This window comes from Scheffersomyces xylosifermentans, assembly GCF_036884685.1.
Source record: "Scheffersomyces xylosifermentans strain CBS 12540 chromosome Unknown RJT20scaffold_2, whole genome shotgun sequence".
NCBI lineage: Eukaryota > Fungi > Ascomycota > Pichiomycetes > Serinales > Debaryomycetaceae > Scheffersomyces > Scheffersomyces xylosifermentans.
This window is the reverse complement of record NW_027042940.1, coordinates 2,727,014-2,744,804: the sequence shown is the minus strand read 5'-3', so window position 1 is coordinate 2,744,804 and position 17,791 is coordinate 2,727,014. Positions and strand designations below refer to the sequence as shown.

The window sequence follows — 17,791 nt, the reverse complement described above, 5'->3', positions numbered from 1 at the left end:
TATGCATTTCTTTCTTTTTTTGGTATTGTGAAGAAATAGAAAGTAGTCTTAATTGAATAGGATATAATAGGAGTGGAATTGTACAAAGCTTCTCTGTGATAATGGAATATTAAAGAACTTTGGTGAATATTGATACATATATTCAAATTTAGTAAAAAAAAGTCACAAAGCTATTAATCAGTAGTTGGCAATAGAAATAATGGAAGAATTTGGTTTTGGATAAAAATTTCTAAATTAGTTATATCAGTAACAGATGCTACATGAATCTTTTCTTGTATACTAACCTGTGGGGTCAGCCTCAATAATAGCTAATTCTCTTAATGCTTTTTTTAATAGAAGGTAATCTGATAAGTCCACTAAACGACTACAATTGTACAGTGCAAACAATACATATGACTTGCTTCACATGACAATTAAAAACCGAATGGAGCTATCCTCCATGGTCTTACGATAAAAACTACACCTCAATCAACTATGTATAACCATTTCATACATTAACAATACATTTAGCACCTCTTCAACATAATATACATTTTGACTTGTTTCTATCATTAGTCGTTATCTCTCAGGGAAAGGAAGTACCAACCTTCTCTCAACTTCTGTCTCCTTGTTGACCTCTTCTTCACCATCAAACTTCAACCGCACGTTCCCATCCTTTCGATTGCCTACAACGAGAGCCGGGTAGAAAGTGGTGGTCTCTGGATACCTGGCGAGAACTTTGGTGCCGTAGGCATAATTTACAAGATCCTTTACCTCTGGTATAGGAGGAATCAACAATATTTCCTTGTAGTTCGCTTTGAATGTTTGTCCTGGGTTATTATTCTCATCAGGTTCGGGATCACGGATCTCAAATTTAATTCCGTCTCCAATGACCTTCATTACCTCACATTGAATCCATTCCTCCGAATGACGATTCTTTAGCTTGTATGCTACTTCCGACCCAATATATATTGGTTCCAGAGGATTATACTTTGAAGTATAATACAGTCTTCCGACTTTCTTAGAGTTGCTTTTCTTGTTGTCCTTCGCCTGCGAAGCGGCCGAACTAGCAGTTGGCGTAGAACCCTTCTTATTACCCTTGCCAGCAACAGCCTTCTTTATGCTTGGAGACTTTGAGGCAGCAGCGGCGGCCACAGAAGCGTCCTTCTCAGCTCTTTTCTGGAGCTGCTCAATCAATGTCCTTAAATTTTCCTGCGAGGTATCTATCAATCTCTTGGCCGTGCCGATATTGGACTTGTGGTCGACTATTTCCTCCTTCAACTTGAGAAGTTCGTCTTCCAGTAAGTTTTCATCAAGGCCTCCTTTAGCATACTTACCATATATGTTATCGAACGTCAAGGACTCGTTCGAGTTGCAAATATCCTGGAGGGACGTAATTACAATGTCCCAATTGCCTTCTATTTCCAGCATCAGCATTGCAAGTGGTTTAAAAGACAAAGAATGCTGTTAAAACACCCTATTTTATAGTGTATTTTTGGTGATTTAAACATTCATTTTTGACGTCGCGATATTGGAGTGTGTGCAGGATAGACATGATTTTGGTGTAGAGATCATGTGACTTAGATCACACGACTTTCTTGAATTTGATTTTGGTGACAAGGTATTATCTTTTTGGTGGGGGGCCCTAATGAATGGGGAGGAAGGTGGTGTTGGTGGTGGCGGTGACTTGTGTATTTTCATTTGACGGTACTTTATTTTGAGTGCTCAAAAATATGTATATAATGTATAATGGGGAGGTGGTGGAGGCATGTGTATTCTTATTTTGCTGGTACTTCACCTTGAGTGCTCTAAAATCTTTATGTTATGTATAATATACAGAATTAAGCAGATTCTAACAGTAGAATTAGGTATCACATGTTATATATATATGTATCCATATATATTTCAACATTCAGCGAGGTTGTACCCATATGAGACTCCAGAGCAGTCGTAACCACAGCTTCTTAACTCTTTCTTTAACTTACTTTACTATTACAGAGCTACTAACTCGCTTAACAAACATAAACCTGCACATACAACACAGGCATTTGGCAGAAAGAACATAGCATAGCAAAGCATAGAGTATTTGAAGCATAGCATATTAATTGAGGCATAACAGTTTTAGGAAGGAGTTCATCGAAGAAGAAGAAGAAGAAGAAGAAGAAGAAGCAGATCTCAAAGAATACTCTCCCTCCCTCCCTCCAGAATCATCTCTTACCCTTCACCTTATCACCTAGGGGAGTTCCCAGCCTGCACACATCCTCCACCTCGCCCGCACACGACCATTAGCCGCTTAGCTGCTTTCCTAAATAATAACGTCAAATATATTTCAAGGTACCAGATTGATGAAGAAGATAGTCATATTCTTCTAGGTTGTAGGGAGAGTTTGTTGTTCCAAAGTGCTGGTGAGTGATCCTGAAGCTGGGATAAGTGAGGAAATCGAGTTTTTTCGAGGAATTTGTGGTTTCCATAGCTCTTTTGATTGCCCTTTCTGTAGTTTGTATCTAAGTGTAGGCGTCATAGTGCTTAAGGTTTGGTGAAAGGTGTTCATTAAGTTCGGGTTTTATATACCTTGTATAGTCAATTCCACATAAGAATCGCCACAAGAAGATGCGATGAACTTTGCTGACTCGTGTATGGTTCTAGCAGCGCTTTTCGAAGCGGTCTGTATCTGTAACCAGATCAAACACAACAAGATCAAGAAGTCGATCTACGGACTTTCTTATGACTACATCCTACTCAATTGGATAGCGACGCTAGCGTCGATTGGGTCGTCCTTGAATTACTATACGAACCCCGAAGTGATCCGACAGTACCGTTGGCGGTATCCTGTCCATGCGGAGATTCCTGTGATAGCTACGCTTATCATAGCAGAGACCATTGTGTTGGTGGTGTCTTCAGCACTCATGTTCCAGACGTTCTTTATCTACCCCAAGACCCGTAATATAAACCAGTGTGTGAGTGGATTAAATATGTTCTTTTTGGGGATATTGGGGGCAGGCTTTGTTTACGTAGCGAAGTTATACGCCTTTCAAGAGTCATCGATGGTATTGTTGGACTTGGTAGATTACATTTGGTTCATTGCTAAGGTTACAAGTCTTGTGAAGTACTGGCCACAGCTTATGATGAACTGGTTTGGTCAGTGTGTGATAGGGCTACATCGCAATTGGTTTCTTTTGCAATCGGTCGGCCTCTTCTTCTTTGCAGTCGGTAAGATCACCAGTGACTGGTTCTATGATTGGTATCAGGTTCCACTCAACTACAATACATGGGCATACTTGTTTGCAAGCGGTGGAAGTTTGATTTTATTTCTAGTACAACTGGAGTATTGGTATCATGGCAATCGACCAACATTAGAATTGTTCTATTACTACGAACATGGCGTTGATGAGAGCGTGTTGCTGCACAGCTATGAAGAGGTAGAATCAGATGCTTCAGTAGATGAGCTAGTCTAATAAAGAGTTCATCAGAGCAAAACTAAGACTTTCCTTTAACAAGAGAAGTTGCTTGCAAATAACCAAGAATTCACTAGCATCTTATGCTTCTCTCATTTATCACGAAGATAACATACCATTATATTAATCCGCTAGAGAGGATTACCACAATAAGAATTAACACACTCAGATAATTCATAAAACTCGCGGAGGATAGCATCAAGTTCATTTCGGATAACTCATTCATTAAGTGTTAAATAGGCTTTCAAACACAGATCATTGGTTTTAATAGAGTATAATTTGCATCAATACTATTCAATAACAGTGTACAACATACATTTAATGTAGAATTTGGTTACTACTCTACTAGCTATGTTTCCTTGTCGTTTAATCGTTCATTTCGAACTATGCTATCGGTATATACGAATACATACTCTACTTATTTATATGATATTTGAGGTTAATTACAACTTCCCTCCAAGCAACTTCACGGCCAAGTGAACTCCATAACTGATCTTACGGTCCTCGTCTACTTCATAGACGACGTTATCCTCCTGTTTCGCCACTTTCTTCTCATTGGTGTTATCAGACTCATCTTCTATTGCCGCAACTGTGTCTACCACCTCTCCTGCGTTATCTCCAATTGGTATTTCTGCTACCTTCTTTGGTTTTGGTTTAAAATCGTTTAAGTCCATGCGGGTTACGTGCTTCATCAAGTTTTCAATTTCAGCTTTCATAGCCTGTTTCAACTCAGGGTCTTTGGTGATGATGATGGCATTACTCTCCAAATCAAGCGAGTACGCTCTCTTTGTGTAGTTGGAAGAACCTATCACGGTAATAGAGGGTTCTTCGTCCTCTGGAACTGTTATCCAAAGACCCTTGGCATGGTAAGACCATCCTCCGGCTGTATTTACTATACCATTTTGCCATTCGTAAACTTGAATTAGTGACAGCTTTCCGACTTTGTACACTTCTTCCAAGAATTTCTTTGCAAATAAAAGGTAGGCTTCTGGTAAGTAATATGATACACCAGCAGACTTGTAGAAAGAATTTGCTTTAGGAGAGGCAGTGATAACTGTTCCTGGAGCCTTTCCATTGATGAGTCTTTCCTGGATCTGAGGAAGCATATTAAAGTATCCCGCAGTGAACCACCATTTGATGGAGGAAGTGTCCAAGAACGACAAGAGACGAAGGATGGCAGGCTTTTCAGTGGATCTATCATGTTGAGCCGGGAACAAGGGACTGAACTGTGAGATTGGGTACACTATCGTGTCGAAGTTGTCTGTATCTGTGAACTCATCGAAGGCCGAAAGCTGGTGCTGCTTCAAGAGTGGGGTTAACAAGTACAGCGAGTCGCTGAGGAATCGATGGAGATTCATATGTGGTTCACAAGACTTATTGGACGTTGGCCAAGTGAGTCTGAAACCCTGGACGAGTTTTGTGCTTGGTAAGATCTGGTAACTGAGAGACGACACTGCCAACTGGATGCGGAAGTAGTAGTCTGTAAGTGACTTGTTCTTGAACACGTAATATCTGTCCTGTCTATCAGTGAAGTAGTCCTGGGACAAGTTGGCACCAGACAACATGACTTCGTCGTCAAATCCGTACAACTTCATGTGCTGAAGACCCCAGCCTTCGTTGATACGTTTTGGAGCCAAATGCTTGGTGAACCCCAGCAAATGGGGCGTATGGTACATTCTAATGTCTACTCTATGTTTTCCATGCTTTTCCACGAGTGGCACGAGAAGCAGAGCTGAGCATGGAGCTTCTGGTGCTTCACGAGTACCTCTAAGGGCATCAGCGAGGATGTAAACCTTGAGATTTTCGTTTTTACTAAGAGCGCTATCGATACAGTCGACGAGTTCGACCTGATGCTTGCCAATATAGAGAGTACTCAAGAACACTCGATGGTTGGCAGCGACTATCTTGGCCTTAAGCGCCGAATAGAACTCATCGGGTGCGGTGATGATATTTATATCGCCCTTGTTCAATACGAATCTCGGAGCGATGGCATCGAGCTGGTGGAAGATGGTCTTTAGACGAGGATGGAACGAGTCCACCACTTCGGGAGCCATTATGGGGTTGTCAGTGGAGAAAGCACGGACTGAAGTTTCCTGCGAAGGCGGTTGGTTCCGCGAGAACAAGTACGAGTACACTGACAGGATCATGGGGAAAGAAGATGACGGAGGTCTTAAAGTTGATCTTGCTGCGATGGCGGGACGACAGTTTTGTAGAAGGCCTCTGTTGATCCACATGGGAGGGTAAGGAGAAACCAGAAGAAGCAAACTACAACGATAAAGAAATCAACGCTGCAAACAACAGGAACAACAAACACTACACGAAACGAAACGAAGACGGTTAGTGGAGGAAGCAGGAATGGTGACAGGGACGGAACGGGAAATAGTGGGAGGTGGGAAGAGGTGGGGGGAAATAGTGGGAGAATGGTGAGGGAAGACGTGGGAAGAGGAGGGAGGTAGAGAGAGGAAGAGGAGGGAGGTAGAGAGGAAGAGAGAGAATGGTGAGAGAGTGGTAAGAGAGTGGTGGGAGAGTGGTGAGAGAGTGAGAGAGGATGGAGATGGACGATGTAATGAGAGTGTAGTAAGCGTAATGAGCGTGTAGTGAGGGAATGAGAGGAATTTGGGGGAAGAAAAAATAACAAACAATGGTGGGAAGAGCGAAAGAACGAGAAATTGGGGAGGAGCAAGAAATTGGGGAAGAGCGACGGAGGAGTCAGTTTTCTTGGGAGGGAGAGGGAGGAGTAGTTTCATGGGAGGAGAAAGAGAGAAAGTGGGAGAGACGGAGAGACTGAGAGAGAGAGAGAGAGAGAAAAGAACAAGAAGAAAGAAAATAGAGACGGGAAGTGGGAGTTTGGGGGGAAGTTTCGTGGTGGCAGGTCAAAATATACGGAAGAAATGGAAGAATACAGTCTGATTGCTGGTTTTAATTGTCTTTTTTATGGTGGTCTTTATTACAGGAGAATAGCTCAGAGTAGTATATAGCACTTTGGAACAAACGAAATAACTTAATTAGAGCTTCGAAAGAAATCGAAAGAGATGCAAAATAGAACTTCACTAAATCTAGAGAGATATATTAGTACCATCGTATGAAAATAGCGAGAAAACAAAAAAAACATAAAAACATACAACAGAGCAGAACGTACCGAGAGATGATACCGACAGATGATACCGACAGATGATTCCGACAGATGATACCGCGATGAGTCTTTCCTCCACCACTAGAAATTAATGACACCGGCCCCGAAAATATCCTCCATGTCCATCCATTTCGAGATAGAATATGGAAAAATAGAAAGAAAACAGAAACGGAGGAAAAATATTATGGAACACGGTAGTATTCCGTAATCCGTAACCTGATATCGGTATAGATAGCGTATTATAATACAAGATAGGCCCGTAACCACCGTAGTGCCGTGGTGGGGAATCACAAATTCTCGAGGCGACCACCGTGCCGGTGGAAGTTTGCCCACCTGCCAGAAGAAAGATGAGATTTTGGAAGCCCGCGGTGGAACACCGCAAGGCAACCTTAATAAGGTTTTTTTCAAGAATCGTAGCCAGACGAACGATGACGTTTTAGAACTCAAGATGGTACAAGACCCTTTACATTTGGGTTTAAGTTATTTCTTTCACTATTGTAATTCCTCGAGCTCTTTTCTGCCATTCGCAGCATAGCGGTAATCCCAAGATCAAATCGGAAAGCTGTATTTCTCGGTGTGCTGAGGGGCTGGGACAAAAGATAACGACAGCGAACAAAAAGTCAATTTCTGTATAGCGAGAAATATATCCCAAAACGGTGAACTAGCGAGAAATCTAAAAATTTTTATCCCCCAACAAGAAAGCCATCAAAAGCTTAACAAAAAACGTTGACAATCATTTTTCCGCGCCGCCGTGGTGTGCACATATCGTAATGAATAAAAAGTCTCGCTATCTTCAGTGGGAGTTGGGGAATGCATTTCTTGCATTGTTGATGGCATCATTGGAGGTGTGTGTGGTGTGGGTGTGTTTGTGTGTTGGTATATGTGGTTGTGGGTAATGTGTGCGTAAGTGAAGTATACTCTAACTCTGTCTCTATTTCTAACTACACTTCTATTTCTGTATCTATTTAATATGTCTATGTTGTATATATGTCTATGTTGTATATACAAAGATTTGAAATCAAATATGATAATATCATACATACAATATAATGACCCCTCTCATCAACTCTTGCTCTCCTCCTTTCTCCTTAAACTCAACATATGCCCTCCCTAGTAGATCATCATTTCCGTCACCCGTGCACACCTGTCACAAACATTCCCCGTTTGGGAGCATTTTGCCATGCAATTTACCCTTCGGCGGATGACAGTGGCATCACTTCGGGACCTCTTCTGTGTCAGTTTTAGTAAACGTTCCTCTCTTCGCGAAAAAAATAGCGAAACCCGTTGATAAACGGTATAGTCGTAGCGAGAGCGTGGTAGAGGGGTAGAGGCAGAGTGGAAAATGGACAGAAACAGAAACAGTGCTTTAGAGGGAACAGGGTCGTGTTTGACGACGGGGCTGAGACTTGTTGATTCCACGAAAGGAAGGGGCAGCGACAACGTGGATCAACGAACCAATGTATGAAGTGGCATTAATGTCATCATTTTCAGTTCGAATCCAGCAAAAATGCAAAAAATGGCTTCTCAATGGTGACACCTCCACTAGAGAGGTTATAGGGGGTCCCAAAGTTTGCTAACTTCTTTGATTTTATTGGCTGTCCTGACTCACCACGGCATACTGAACCCGTTTTCCGTGCTATTGGCCAAGACCAACTCTTGAATCTTATTTCTTAGCGTCGTGTGATAAGAAAACGTCACATGGATGGTAGCGAGAGAGTACTACGACTACACGCACGTTCATTACCATAAATTCACTGTCAACGCAGCAATAATAATACTCAAATTCGATTATTGTCAATTCATTCTTCATATTCTTGGCCAGCCGTACTTCCCCAACCATTACCATCTTAGGGCATTTAATCATTTAACAAGAAACGACCGACTTGATCAATCTCCAAACATGGATAGTCCTCCTATCTAATCCTTAACTTTGGAGAATGCAACCTCTGGAACAGGAATTGCCTAATTAGGCAATGTTCCCTTTTTGCGACCATTTCTGGTCTCTCTGTCTGTCTCTCCATTGGAAGTTGTTTGACGGTAGGTATCATTGTCTACGTTATTCCCTGTGTTTATCGTAGTGGTACGATTATATGAGTTCAGTAACGACAGGTCATCGTATTTCAAGCTACCCCCGCCGCCCGTTCCATTTACAGACGAGGAGTCCCGAGAACTCGTAAAGGTCACACGCTCTGTCGCCTAACGAAACTGTGGGGTTCGATTTATTTCAAGTAAGCTTTTTAGCACCCACATGATTTGAAACAGGAGGTTAAGGGCATGGTTGTACAGAGCACATGGAAAAGTCTAATGCAAGTAAGGAAACTCCTCTTCCGTTGGTATTTGACTTTTAAGTTGTTGGCAACGATCTAATATTGACGAATATCCATCTAATAATAGTCTATTTACAAGTATCTAAGAATAGAGTAGTCGGTATTGCGACGGCCAAAAGCTCTTGGGAATCGAATAGAGTGATGCCTCAATTTGAATTTGCTAATGCCTCATTCTCCCCGTTAATGAAGTAGGCCGTTACGATTGAATTTTGCTAGTGAAAACGACCACTTCATTATCAGCTAGTTAGGATCATATCGCCATTAAACTGGAAGTTGGGGAGCTTAATCGGTCCTCGTTGCGTGATATTGACTCCTCAAGGTGGAGTGAGTTCTAATAATTGTATTCATCTCGTCTTTCCACCTGCTGCCTTAACATTAATGACGTCTCCGTCCTCCACTACATACTTCTTACCGTGCCTGTGCTGCTTACCACTGCTTTTGAGTTGTGCCTCGTTGAAGGGTGGCTGTTCATCCTTCAAATCCAGCCATTTGTATACCAACGCACTTATGAATGTCTTCTGCAAGTCTGTGTGTATGACTCCTGCTGCTTCGGGCGCAGTGCTTCCTTCTCTTAGAGTCCATTGGTGAGCTTCTTTTGGTCCACATGTATAGAATGAAACTAGATGCAAAGCAGCTCTCATTTTATCGACTATTTGTGGAATTGCACTTCCTTCTATCTGGTTTAACTCATTAAGTTGGGTCTCATACTGTGCACTGAATATAGCTAAAAGATCCTGAGGACTGTTTTGAGATATCCATTCTTCAACTTGCGGCAAGAATTCATTTGTTTGGTTCAAGTAGTCTTGCTCATTGACATTCAACAAATAAACTGTAGGCTTTGCTGTCAAAAGATTGTAACCATTGATGATCTCTATCTCTTCGGAGTTCCACGACTCATTGATGACTTTGTTTCCTTCGTAGAGCATCTCTTGGATTCTCTCAAGAACACTGAGTTCTTGTTCAATCTCAGCTTTGTTGGCGTTAGGACGCTTGAACAACTTAGTAACCTTCTCGATTCCCATTTCGATAAACTCCAAATCCTTTAATATCAATTCATCATTGACAATCATTAAGTCTCGTACGGGATCCACTTTATTATCTTCAATATGTACAATGTCATCATCTCTGAATCCTCTGACAACCTGAAAAATACCATCAACTTGGCGGATATCAGCCAAGAACTTGTTTCCAAGTCCAGATCCACTACTGGCATTCCTTGTTAAACCAGCAATGTCCCATATTGTCAAGTTTGAAGGAACTTTCTTCTCCGATCCAAAGAGCTTCTGGTAGTGGTCTAGTTTCTCCAGCGGTACTACTACCAACGATTTCTCGGGTTCGATTGTAGCAAAAGGGTAATTGGCCGGATTTCCTAGCGTAGACTTAGTGATAGCCTGAAAGAACGTACTTTTGCCGACATTGGCTAGTCCCACAAGTCCCAGCGATAGGTTATTAGATGGCCGTCCCAAGTAGTTTTTGATTTCGGCCATGGGATCGGCTTTTTTCGCAAGTCTATGGGCCGAAAGGGCAAAATTTCGTATAAACAACTTCATAGCGTGTAATATCTGCACTCTTAGAATCCCTCCAACTTCGACCCAGCTCAAGTATCACTCTTTCTACTTCAATACTCTCCACTTCTTCCGACCAAACATCGTCTGGAACCCTTTAAAATCGCTGTCTGAAAAATTTTGAGAATTTCGCAGCGCAAAAAAATGTCTGCTTAGAAAATAAAAATGGCCCCAAGAAAACGTCTGACGATAAATGAATGGAGGAGGGAAAAGGAGGGAGATTGAATATGGATTTATGTTTGAGGGGTACTTGTTGGGATGGAATGGGAGTTGTAGGGAGAGAGGTGAGGTTTGAAAGGGAGAGGGTTGGTGGTGGAAGAAAATTAGGGGAAAAAGTACGTAATTCTGATGTATATGTATGTATACGTAATTGTGCTAGTGATATGAGAACTTTGGGAAGCCTGTGATGATAATGGGATGGATGGGATGGACCACTTTACTCAACTTTATAAAGAAGGCATTAGTTACTATTCTGGGACCATGGCACTCTGAGCCAACGTTTGACCTTTGGAATTGTTATATTTCTTGCATTTTTCGTCTGCTGTAACCTTGTGCTTTACAGCTCTTTCCTTATTCTCTCACTATTCTTTGGTAATGGGAGCGAAATGGGAGTGAATGAAAGATGCTGCAAAATGAATTCGAGAAGCACATGCCTTTGTTATACCTCTATAATAAATAGGTTTGAAAGAATGTCTAACTGGTGACAGCATTACCATTCAATAAGTGGACTGTTCACGCTACTTTACTGCTAAGCACAACTACAACTACAATGACAACCACAACCACAACTACTACGACTCCCAATACAAGGCTTCTCTATTATGAAAACGTGCATAAACAAATTATATATGTATTAATTTAGAATTATTGAAGGATATTTGGAACGAATCGAAACGTTCGGGATATTAAAAGAATCTGAAATGATGGCTGCAAAAAACATACCGCCATTTTATATGCAAGGGGACTTGCCTTGTACTCAGCAAAGCTCAAGGCTACTTTATATTTTTTGTGTTGTGATGACGAATGGATAGAATCCTCAATCCAAAGGCATCTACAAGACGAAGGCGAACTTCGACTTATCTCTCAAAGTGCGTCCGAATTTGTAGAACAAGAATGGAACAGGAATCATGATGATGGCAATACATCCTAATAAAGTTGAGGCCCATTGGATCTTCATGTTGACGAACATCTGTCTGGCAAACAATGGGAAAACGGCACCGAAAGCAGATCTCAAGAAGGTGTTACCAGCCAAAGCAGAAGCTGCAAAGAACAAGTAACAATCAATAATGTAGTTCATACAAGGCAAGAAAATCAAAATCAAACCAAATCCAACGAATCCAGCTCCGACAGTAGGAACCATCCAGTGGACATTTTGTGGGTAAGCACCTGCCCATCCTAACCAGAAGATACCACCGGCAAAGAAGAACGAGCCAATCATCATAGGAGGCAATCTCTCTTCTGGAACCGGTTTTCCTCCATTATTGTCCATAGCAATATTGTATCTCTTTTCAAAGTAAATAATGACGAGACCACCGAGGAAAGTACCGATCAACATGGCAAGATAAGGCAATTCAGCGATACCTTGAGCGAAATGGTATTGACCCATGAAAATAAGTGGAATAGCAGTCAAGAACAAGTAAAGCATACCGTAAATGAAGGCATTGTAAAGGGTGATCAAGAACAAGATTGGTTCTGTGAATAACATAACTAATGGTCTGGTAATGTTCTTTTCAACAATTTCCTTCATACTCAATGAGATTTCCTCTTGAGGAGCAAAGATACCCCAGTTTCCAGTTCTTCTTCTCAAAATTTCAGCCTTTCTGACCAAGATAATAGCGTGGTGGGTCTCTTCCAAAATGAAGGAGTTCATGAATAAAGAAAGGGCTCCGATGATACCACAGAGATATGAAGTCCATCTCCATCCCAAGCTTTCATTCTTAACTATGAAACCACCAATGATAGGAGCTAACATTGGACCACCGAACAAGATCATGGCAAACACAGCAATGGCTGTACCTCTGGCTTTAGCCGAAAATAGATCGGCCATAACAGCAGCAGCAACAACTAATGGAGCAGCACCGACGAAACCAGCAAAGAACCTACAAATCATAATGCTCTGGATATCTTTAGAAGTAGCCACAGCAAATGAGAAACACATATAACCGAATGAAGAAATGATCATGACAATTTTACGTCCGAAAAGCTCGGACAATGGACCATAAATGATTGGACCACTGGCAAATCCCAAAACGAAAAGAGAAGTACCTAAAGTGGCAGTGACAGAACCAATATGAAATTGCTCCACGAGCTGAGCAGATCCCTCAGCGAAAAGAGCAGAACCCATAGAAACAGAAAGAGCTGCCATACCCACGGAGGCAGAGTATGCAACCTTCTTCCAAAGAGGGAAGTTATGAGGATGAATAGGATCATTAGGTCCATCGTATGCCACTACGTATGGGGATCTGTCTGGTAATGCTGGTGGATAAGGACGGTCGTTACCCATTTTTGGAAGAGGCTCATCGGTCTTGTTAGCAGCCTCAATCAACTCGTCGGCGTTCGTCATTCTTCTACTTAAGCTTCTGGAAGCATTGGTATTGGATTCGTAACGGGACAATTCGTCTCCTCCTATTGGGATGACATCCTCGTCAACCCCGAGTTCCAAATCTCCGCCTACGAAGGCTTCTGGTCCTGTGGAAGCGGCATCATCTGAAGAATCGTATTCTTTTTGGTTGTTGTATGAAGAAGAGACGGTATCGTTGTTGTTAGCAGCTCCAGACTCGGTTTGGGAGCTATTGTGTGGACTCTGGTTGGTCTCCTTGACGGGAGCACGAGTTTCGTTGTTTATAGAAGTCATTTGGTGTGTGTTTTTAAGACCTTTTATCTTTTGTTGATGATGATATTATGGTTTCTATGGTAGTGAAAAACCGTATAACCTTATAACCGAAGTGAAAAATAGGTGTTTTTGGGGTATTTCACGGAAATATCGTTTAGATTTCTTGTAATGTAAAAATTCCACTTTCAGCCTACTCTTCAAACTAATATCGTGGCTCGAAGTTTTCTCCTGAACTGACTTTTCTTTACCAATTAACCAATTACCAACTGGCTATCACTATTATAATTGCTGTGGTTGTGAAAAATATACCAAATTGAGATGAGAGAATGGGAGTACTGAGAATACACAAATACACCTTCTCCGGAATGCTATCAAAAAATGGCTAACAATTGCAAAAAGGAAACCTTTCGTTATTGACTATATATATTATGATAAAACCAACTCCTCGATCGGAATTCCAACAACAAAGGGACAACTGTTGTGTTTTATAGTCGGTGCCAAAAGCCATTGAGGCCTTGTTCCGTTTGGATATTTTCGGACAAAAAGGAAAAATTTTCTGTTTAGGGAAAGACCGAGATCCGAGGGTACATGGGGTCGAATGGCGATGACTAAGGAGTTACATCCGTGACGCAGTAGTTAAAGCGATGAACGTCGCTGTTGCGCGCACGGCGGCTTCCAAGAAAAATAATGGCATGGCTGACATTTGCTTTCTATCCAGTGGGTACCTTCGGTTAGATAGACATCGGAGTTGAGGAGCATACAACCGATGTGGCTGGTTTGATGTTGGGTAGTTGTTGGATTTCAAGGGTATATTGAAGTTGGATAGGACAATTTCTAGTTTCCGTACGGGATTCCGGGTGGATCTATGGAGTTAACTAAAAAGTGTTCTCTAGAAGATCGTCGGATAAAATTAGCTGACGGGAACAGTTTTTTTTGCATCTTTGTTGACTATCCGAGCCAGATAAGACCCTTAGGGGCACGGGTCAAAATCAGGTATATGCAAGACTGGGCTGTCATGCAACCAACGGAATAACCTTAACCACCAGGAATGTAAAACCGACTTGGTCATATGATTCCACACGGACGGAGATAAAACAATTAGGAGTTTAAGCGCTCAGGTGGGATATTTCATCTCAAGTGTCATAGTACTCTCAATTGCGCAACTCGGTAATACCAATTGTGTTAGAATTCTTAAACTCTATTTGGTAGAGTCCAGTGAACTAAAAAAAGATTGACTTTCAGATCGGTTCCTACCATCGCCGGCAATAATGCACTATACGGCAATATGCGGCGCTAATGCTGACTTAGGAGCTATTCGGATCCATGTTTCGGCCGCAAGAAAAAAAATCTTTGGTCGGATTTTAGCATCCTCCCAACAATGAGGCACGTGCCGAGGAAGACCAGTCATCAGAAAGGGTTGATCAGTTAGAAATTATTATGCCAGTTCATCAGGTGCAAAAAATCCCGTCGTTTACGAAGAGGCGTTGTGAGATTAAAGTTTAACTTATTCTATTTTAACGGTCACACAAAGTCTAAATATTGCAGTAAGAAACTACTGGTTATTGAAGCTGGTTAGTGCTGCGATGGTGAAGACTCCTTATTCAATCTGGATTTCAATTTTTCAAATGAATAAGAATTTTTACCAAGGAAACAAAGACTCGACACGTATTTGTTATTTTGGTTCGAATTGTAAATCATAACACCTCTACTCAACAAATTTAACGTACAACTGAGTCCGGTTAAAAGCTCTTCCTATCGAATACTCCGATAGTTTTTGTGATAACGTGTTATCCACTTTTATACTACTTTAGTAGAAGCCTGTTCATGTTTTATGTGCGATTGGTATGTTCTTTGCATAGATGTCCGCGGTGCGGTGAAGAAGTATTCTATGCTTTTGTGCGGTTTGGAACGATTCTCTCGTATATTGTGCGATATTGAAAGTTTCTAGGATACGATAGAGCTTTTTGAATGGTAGCAAAACCTCGTTGCGAAATGACATTTCATCACATTTCGTGAGTTCGTAATGTAAGTTCGTAATGTAAAACCAATGTCTTCAGGGGGAGCCCCCTAGATGAGTCAATTTACCCCCTACTCCATGGTATTAGCATAGTGTTTCAGATTTTCAGTAATGAAACATATACCTAGATTAACGGTTGCCTCACACTGTGAGTTCAGGAGTGCGATTTAGTCTAGACCACAAGCCAAGCTTAGATCTCTACACACATGTTTAGACGGGAAGTCAAAACACTGCCTTAAACTATTCTCACCCTGAAGAGGGAAAGTCTCTTCTACAAAGGGAGGATGCAATAAGAAAAGGCTATGTGAATGTAGAGCAGGTTGAAAACTTTTCTTCACAACCGCATCACCAAGCAATGCACCTTGTTGTATATCTGCAATCAATGTTGACAATTGATAAAATATTCAAAAATAGCAACGTACAACGTATTGACCATCTGTTTTTCTTAATTTAACTTTTTTGATTTGATTTAGTTATTTAGATGTCCTCCTTTGCCTTAAAATGATAATGCGGAAAAAAACCGTACAACGAAATAGGTGCATTTTGCATGCTATTGACACACTCCGGTCGATGCCTGAGTAGATCATCATCGTCGATGTACCATTGCTCCAGGTCTATTGTTAGCCTCACAATCTACACTCAAATAGGATTTTGCTATTCTATTCCCATCGTCGACGGCCTGTTCCTGAATATTGAGGTGAATTTTTCAGTCAATTATTTAATTACGAGTGGATATAAGTGGAGGAGGCGAAGAGGAGGCTCTAGCACTGATCGTCTATCTGGTACTTCAATTATGTAAATGAATGTAGCTCAATGTAGCTCAATGTAGCTCAATTTAGCTGTATGTGCACATGTAAAAGGGATCATATGCGTGAAACTAGCTCGGTACACCGAAGCCGTCCACCATCAGCTCATCCCGTTCAAGAGTTTAAACTTCGTGACCTTTGTTGGTGTTGATGCAAGTAAGCTCTAATACCCTTATTCAAGGTCTAATGTGAGTAGTTTGATAATCTATAGTCAAGACCTTTGTTTCAACTTAGCAGATAAAAGCTAAGAGCGACCCTTGGATTATCAACTTACCTTGACAGTTGTACGAGAGTTCAAACTTTCTTGTGAGTTCGTATATTTTTGTTTACATCTCTCGTATGGACTGACTCGTCATGAAAAGACTTGGTTCTATCAAAACAAGCCAAACAGCGCCTGCAGCAATGAAAACTCCGTAATAACACATGTGCTGGATCGTAGCCTTCACCAGTTCAGTGAAACTTGATCCTGATTCAGAATCTTTGTCCATTGATAGAATTCACTTTTCCTAGTTGGAATCATCCGTAGAACACTGTAACATAGCTCGGGATCAACACTGCAGGCACGGCGGCAGAATTACAATATAGAAGACCATGTTTACAATTCGCTGTTAACTTGTTGATCCTCTCTGCAGTGTCAGGGCGGCCTCCGTAGATATCATCAGTGGGCGGCCGTGACTTACATCAAGACATATGGTAAACAAAACATAGACTTAGTAGCAATTTTTTCAGTAGGTACCATGTACTAGCAGTACGAGGCTTATAGTGCAGTTATAATATACTACTACAAAGATCCAGAACTAGAGCCTGAAAACTCGTTCTACGACTAATATGCTCAAACATACCCTGATTTTTATGGTGTATGTCATAACACCCATTTGTTTGTCGAGTCCAATCCTATGCCGACAATTTAACTAAGAAGGAAATTTTACGCGGGCATCGCTATGAAAGGGCGTCCTTAATTACGTGCGCCTAACAATAAAACCTTACAAATTTAAGCGAGCCTGATTTGTGTTGACGCAGGAACGCAGCGAAAGTGGACCGTTTTTCATATGATTTTTGTAGGGGGCTAAAATTGTAAATTGTAGGGGGCTAAAAGATCGTAGGGGGCTGAAGCATTCTAGGGGGTATGGGATCGTAGGGGGCTAGCAATTTATAGGGTTAGGAATTTTTTTTTTTTTTTGGGGGGGGGGGTGGGGGGTGGTGACGATGCCGTCCTTGTGGGGGGGCGTAGGTGCCCCTTTCTATGGGGTAGGGAAACTCCGTTAAAGCATATATTAGAGTTTCATGAGCTAAAGTCTATGCAGCTGACGAGTATATTGCAACACGGGATACTAGTATTGATTACAAGAAATGAGTATTTACATGTGCCGTGGGCGTGGAGTACCAAGAATATTGCTCGTCGAATGGTTTGACAAAAATGGAGTGATCCATATGTGTTGGTAAACTTTGGCTAACTGTTCATGTATGGGGTCATGTATAGATCAAACCATGAAGCGTCGGAAAGCCGGAGAGCACCCTAGTATATGGTATGGAGTCGCCAATATAATGCAGCCCATATAATGCAAAAGTAGGATACGGAGTGAAAATTTTGTTGATATTGTGGTAGGGGGCTTGATGCATTGCGATTTTTCGCATCCAAGTACATTCATCCTTCATTGATGGGGCGATTTCACTCT

At 41.5% G+C, this 17,791-nt stretch overlaps 5 protein-coding genes across 5 annotated transcripts; 1 reads left to right on the top strand and 4 right to left on the bottom strand. All coding sequences in view use genetic code 12, as the record gives it.

Moving 5' to 3' along the window:
• Positions 1–381: 381 nt before the first annotated feature.
• Positions 382–1,433, bottom strand: RJT20DRAFT_126522 (uncharacterized protein). Its single transcript, XM_064916776.1, has one exon. The coding sequence runs from the start codon at positions 1,414–1,416 to the stop codon at positions 559–561; it is 858 nt and encodes a 285-aa protein (XP_064776544.1). The 5' UTR covers positions 1,417–1,433; the 3' UTR covers positions 382–558.
• An 899-nt stretch (positions 1,434–2,332) lies between these two features.
• RJT20DRAFT_32122 (uncharacterized protein) lies at positions 2,333–3,768 on the top strand. The gene has a single exon (XM_064919707.1). It carries the CDS (start codon positions 2,595–2,597, stop codon positions 3,432–3,434), a length of 840 nt encoding a protein of 279 aa, XP_064776543.1. The 5' UTR covers positions 2,333–2,594; the 3' UTR covers positions 3,435–3,768.
• A 109-nt stretch (positions 3,769–3,877) lies between these two features.
• Positions 3,878–5,581, bottom strand: PEL1 (CDP-diacylglycerol--glycerol-3-phosphate 3-phosphatidyltransferase; the record flags this gene model as incomplete). Its single annotated transcript, XM_064921410.1, has 2 exons — positions 3,878–3,967; positions 4,034–5,581. 2 exons carry the CDS (start codon positions 5,579–5,581, stop codon positions 3,878–3,880), a joined length of 1,638 nt encoding a protein of 545 aa, XP_064776542.1.
• A 3,282-nt stretch (positions 5,582–8,863) lies between these two features.
• Positions 8,864–10,659, bottom strand: RJT20DRAFT_32117 (uncharacterized protein). Its single transcript, XM_064919706.1, has one exon. The coding sequence runs from the start codon at positions 10,442–10,444 to the stop codon at positions 9,239–9,241; it is 1,206 nt and encodes a 401-aa protein (XP_064776541.1). The 5' UTR covers positions 10,445–10,659; the 3' UTR covers positions 8,864–9,238.
• Positions 10,660–11,510: 851 nt separating this feature from the next.
• On the bottom strand, positions 11,511–13,313 carry RJT20DRAFT_91759 (MFS transporter; the record flags this gene model as incomplete). The annotated part of the gene is made up of 1 exon (XM_064921394.1): positions 11,511–13,313. One exon carries the CDS (start codon positions 13,311–13,313, stop codon positions 11,511–11,513), a length of 1,803 nt encoding a protein of 600 aa, XP_064776540.1.
• Between the last annotated feature and the right edge of the window lie 4,478 nt (positions 13,314–17,791).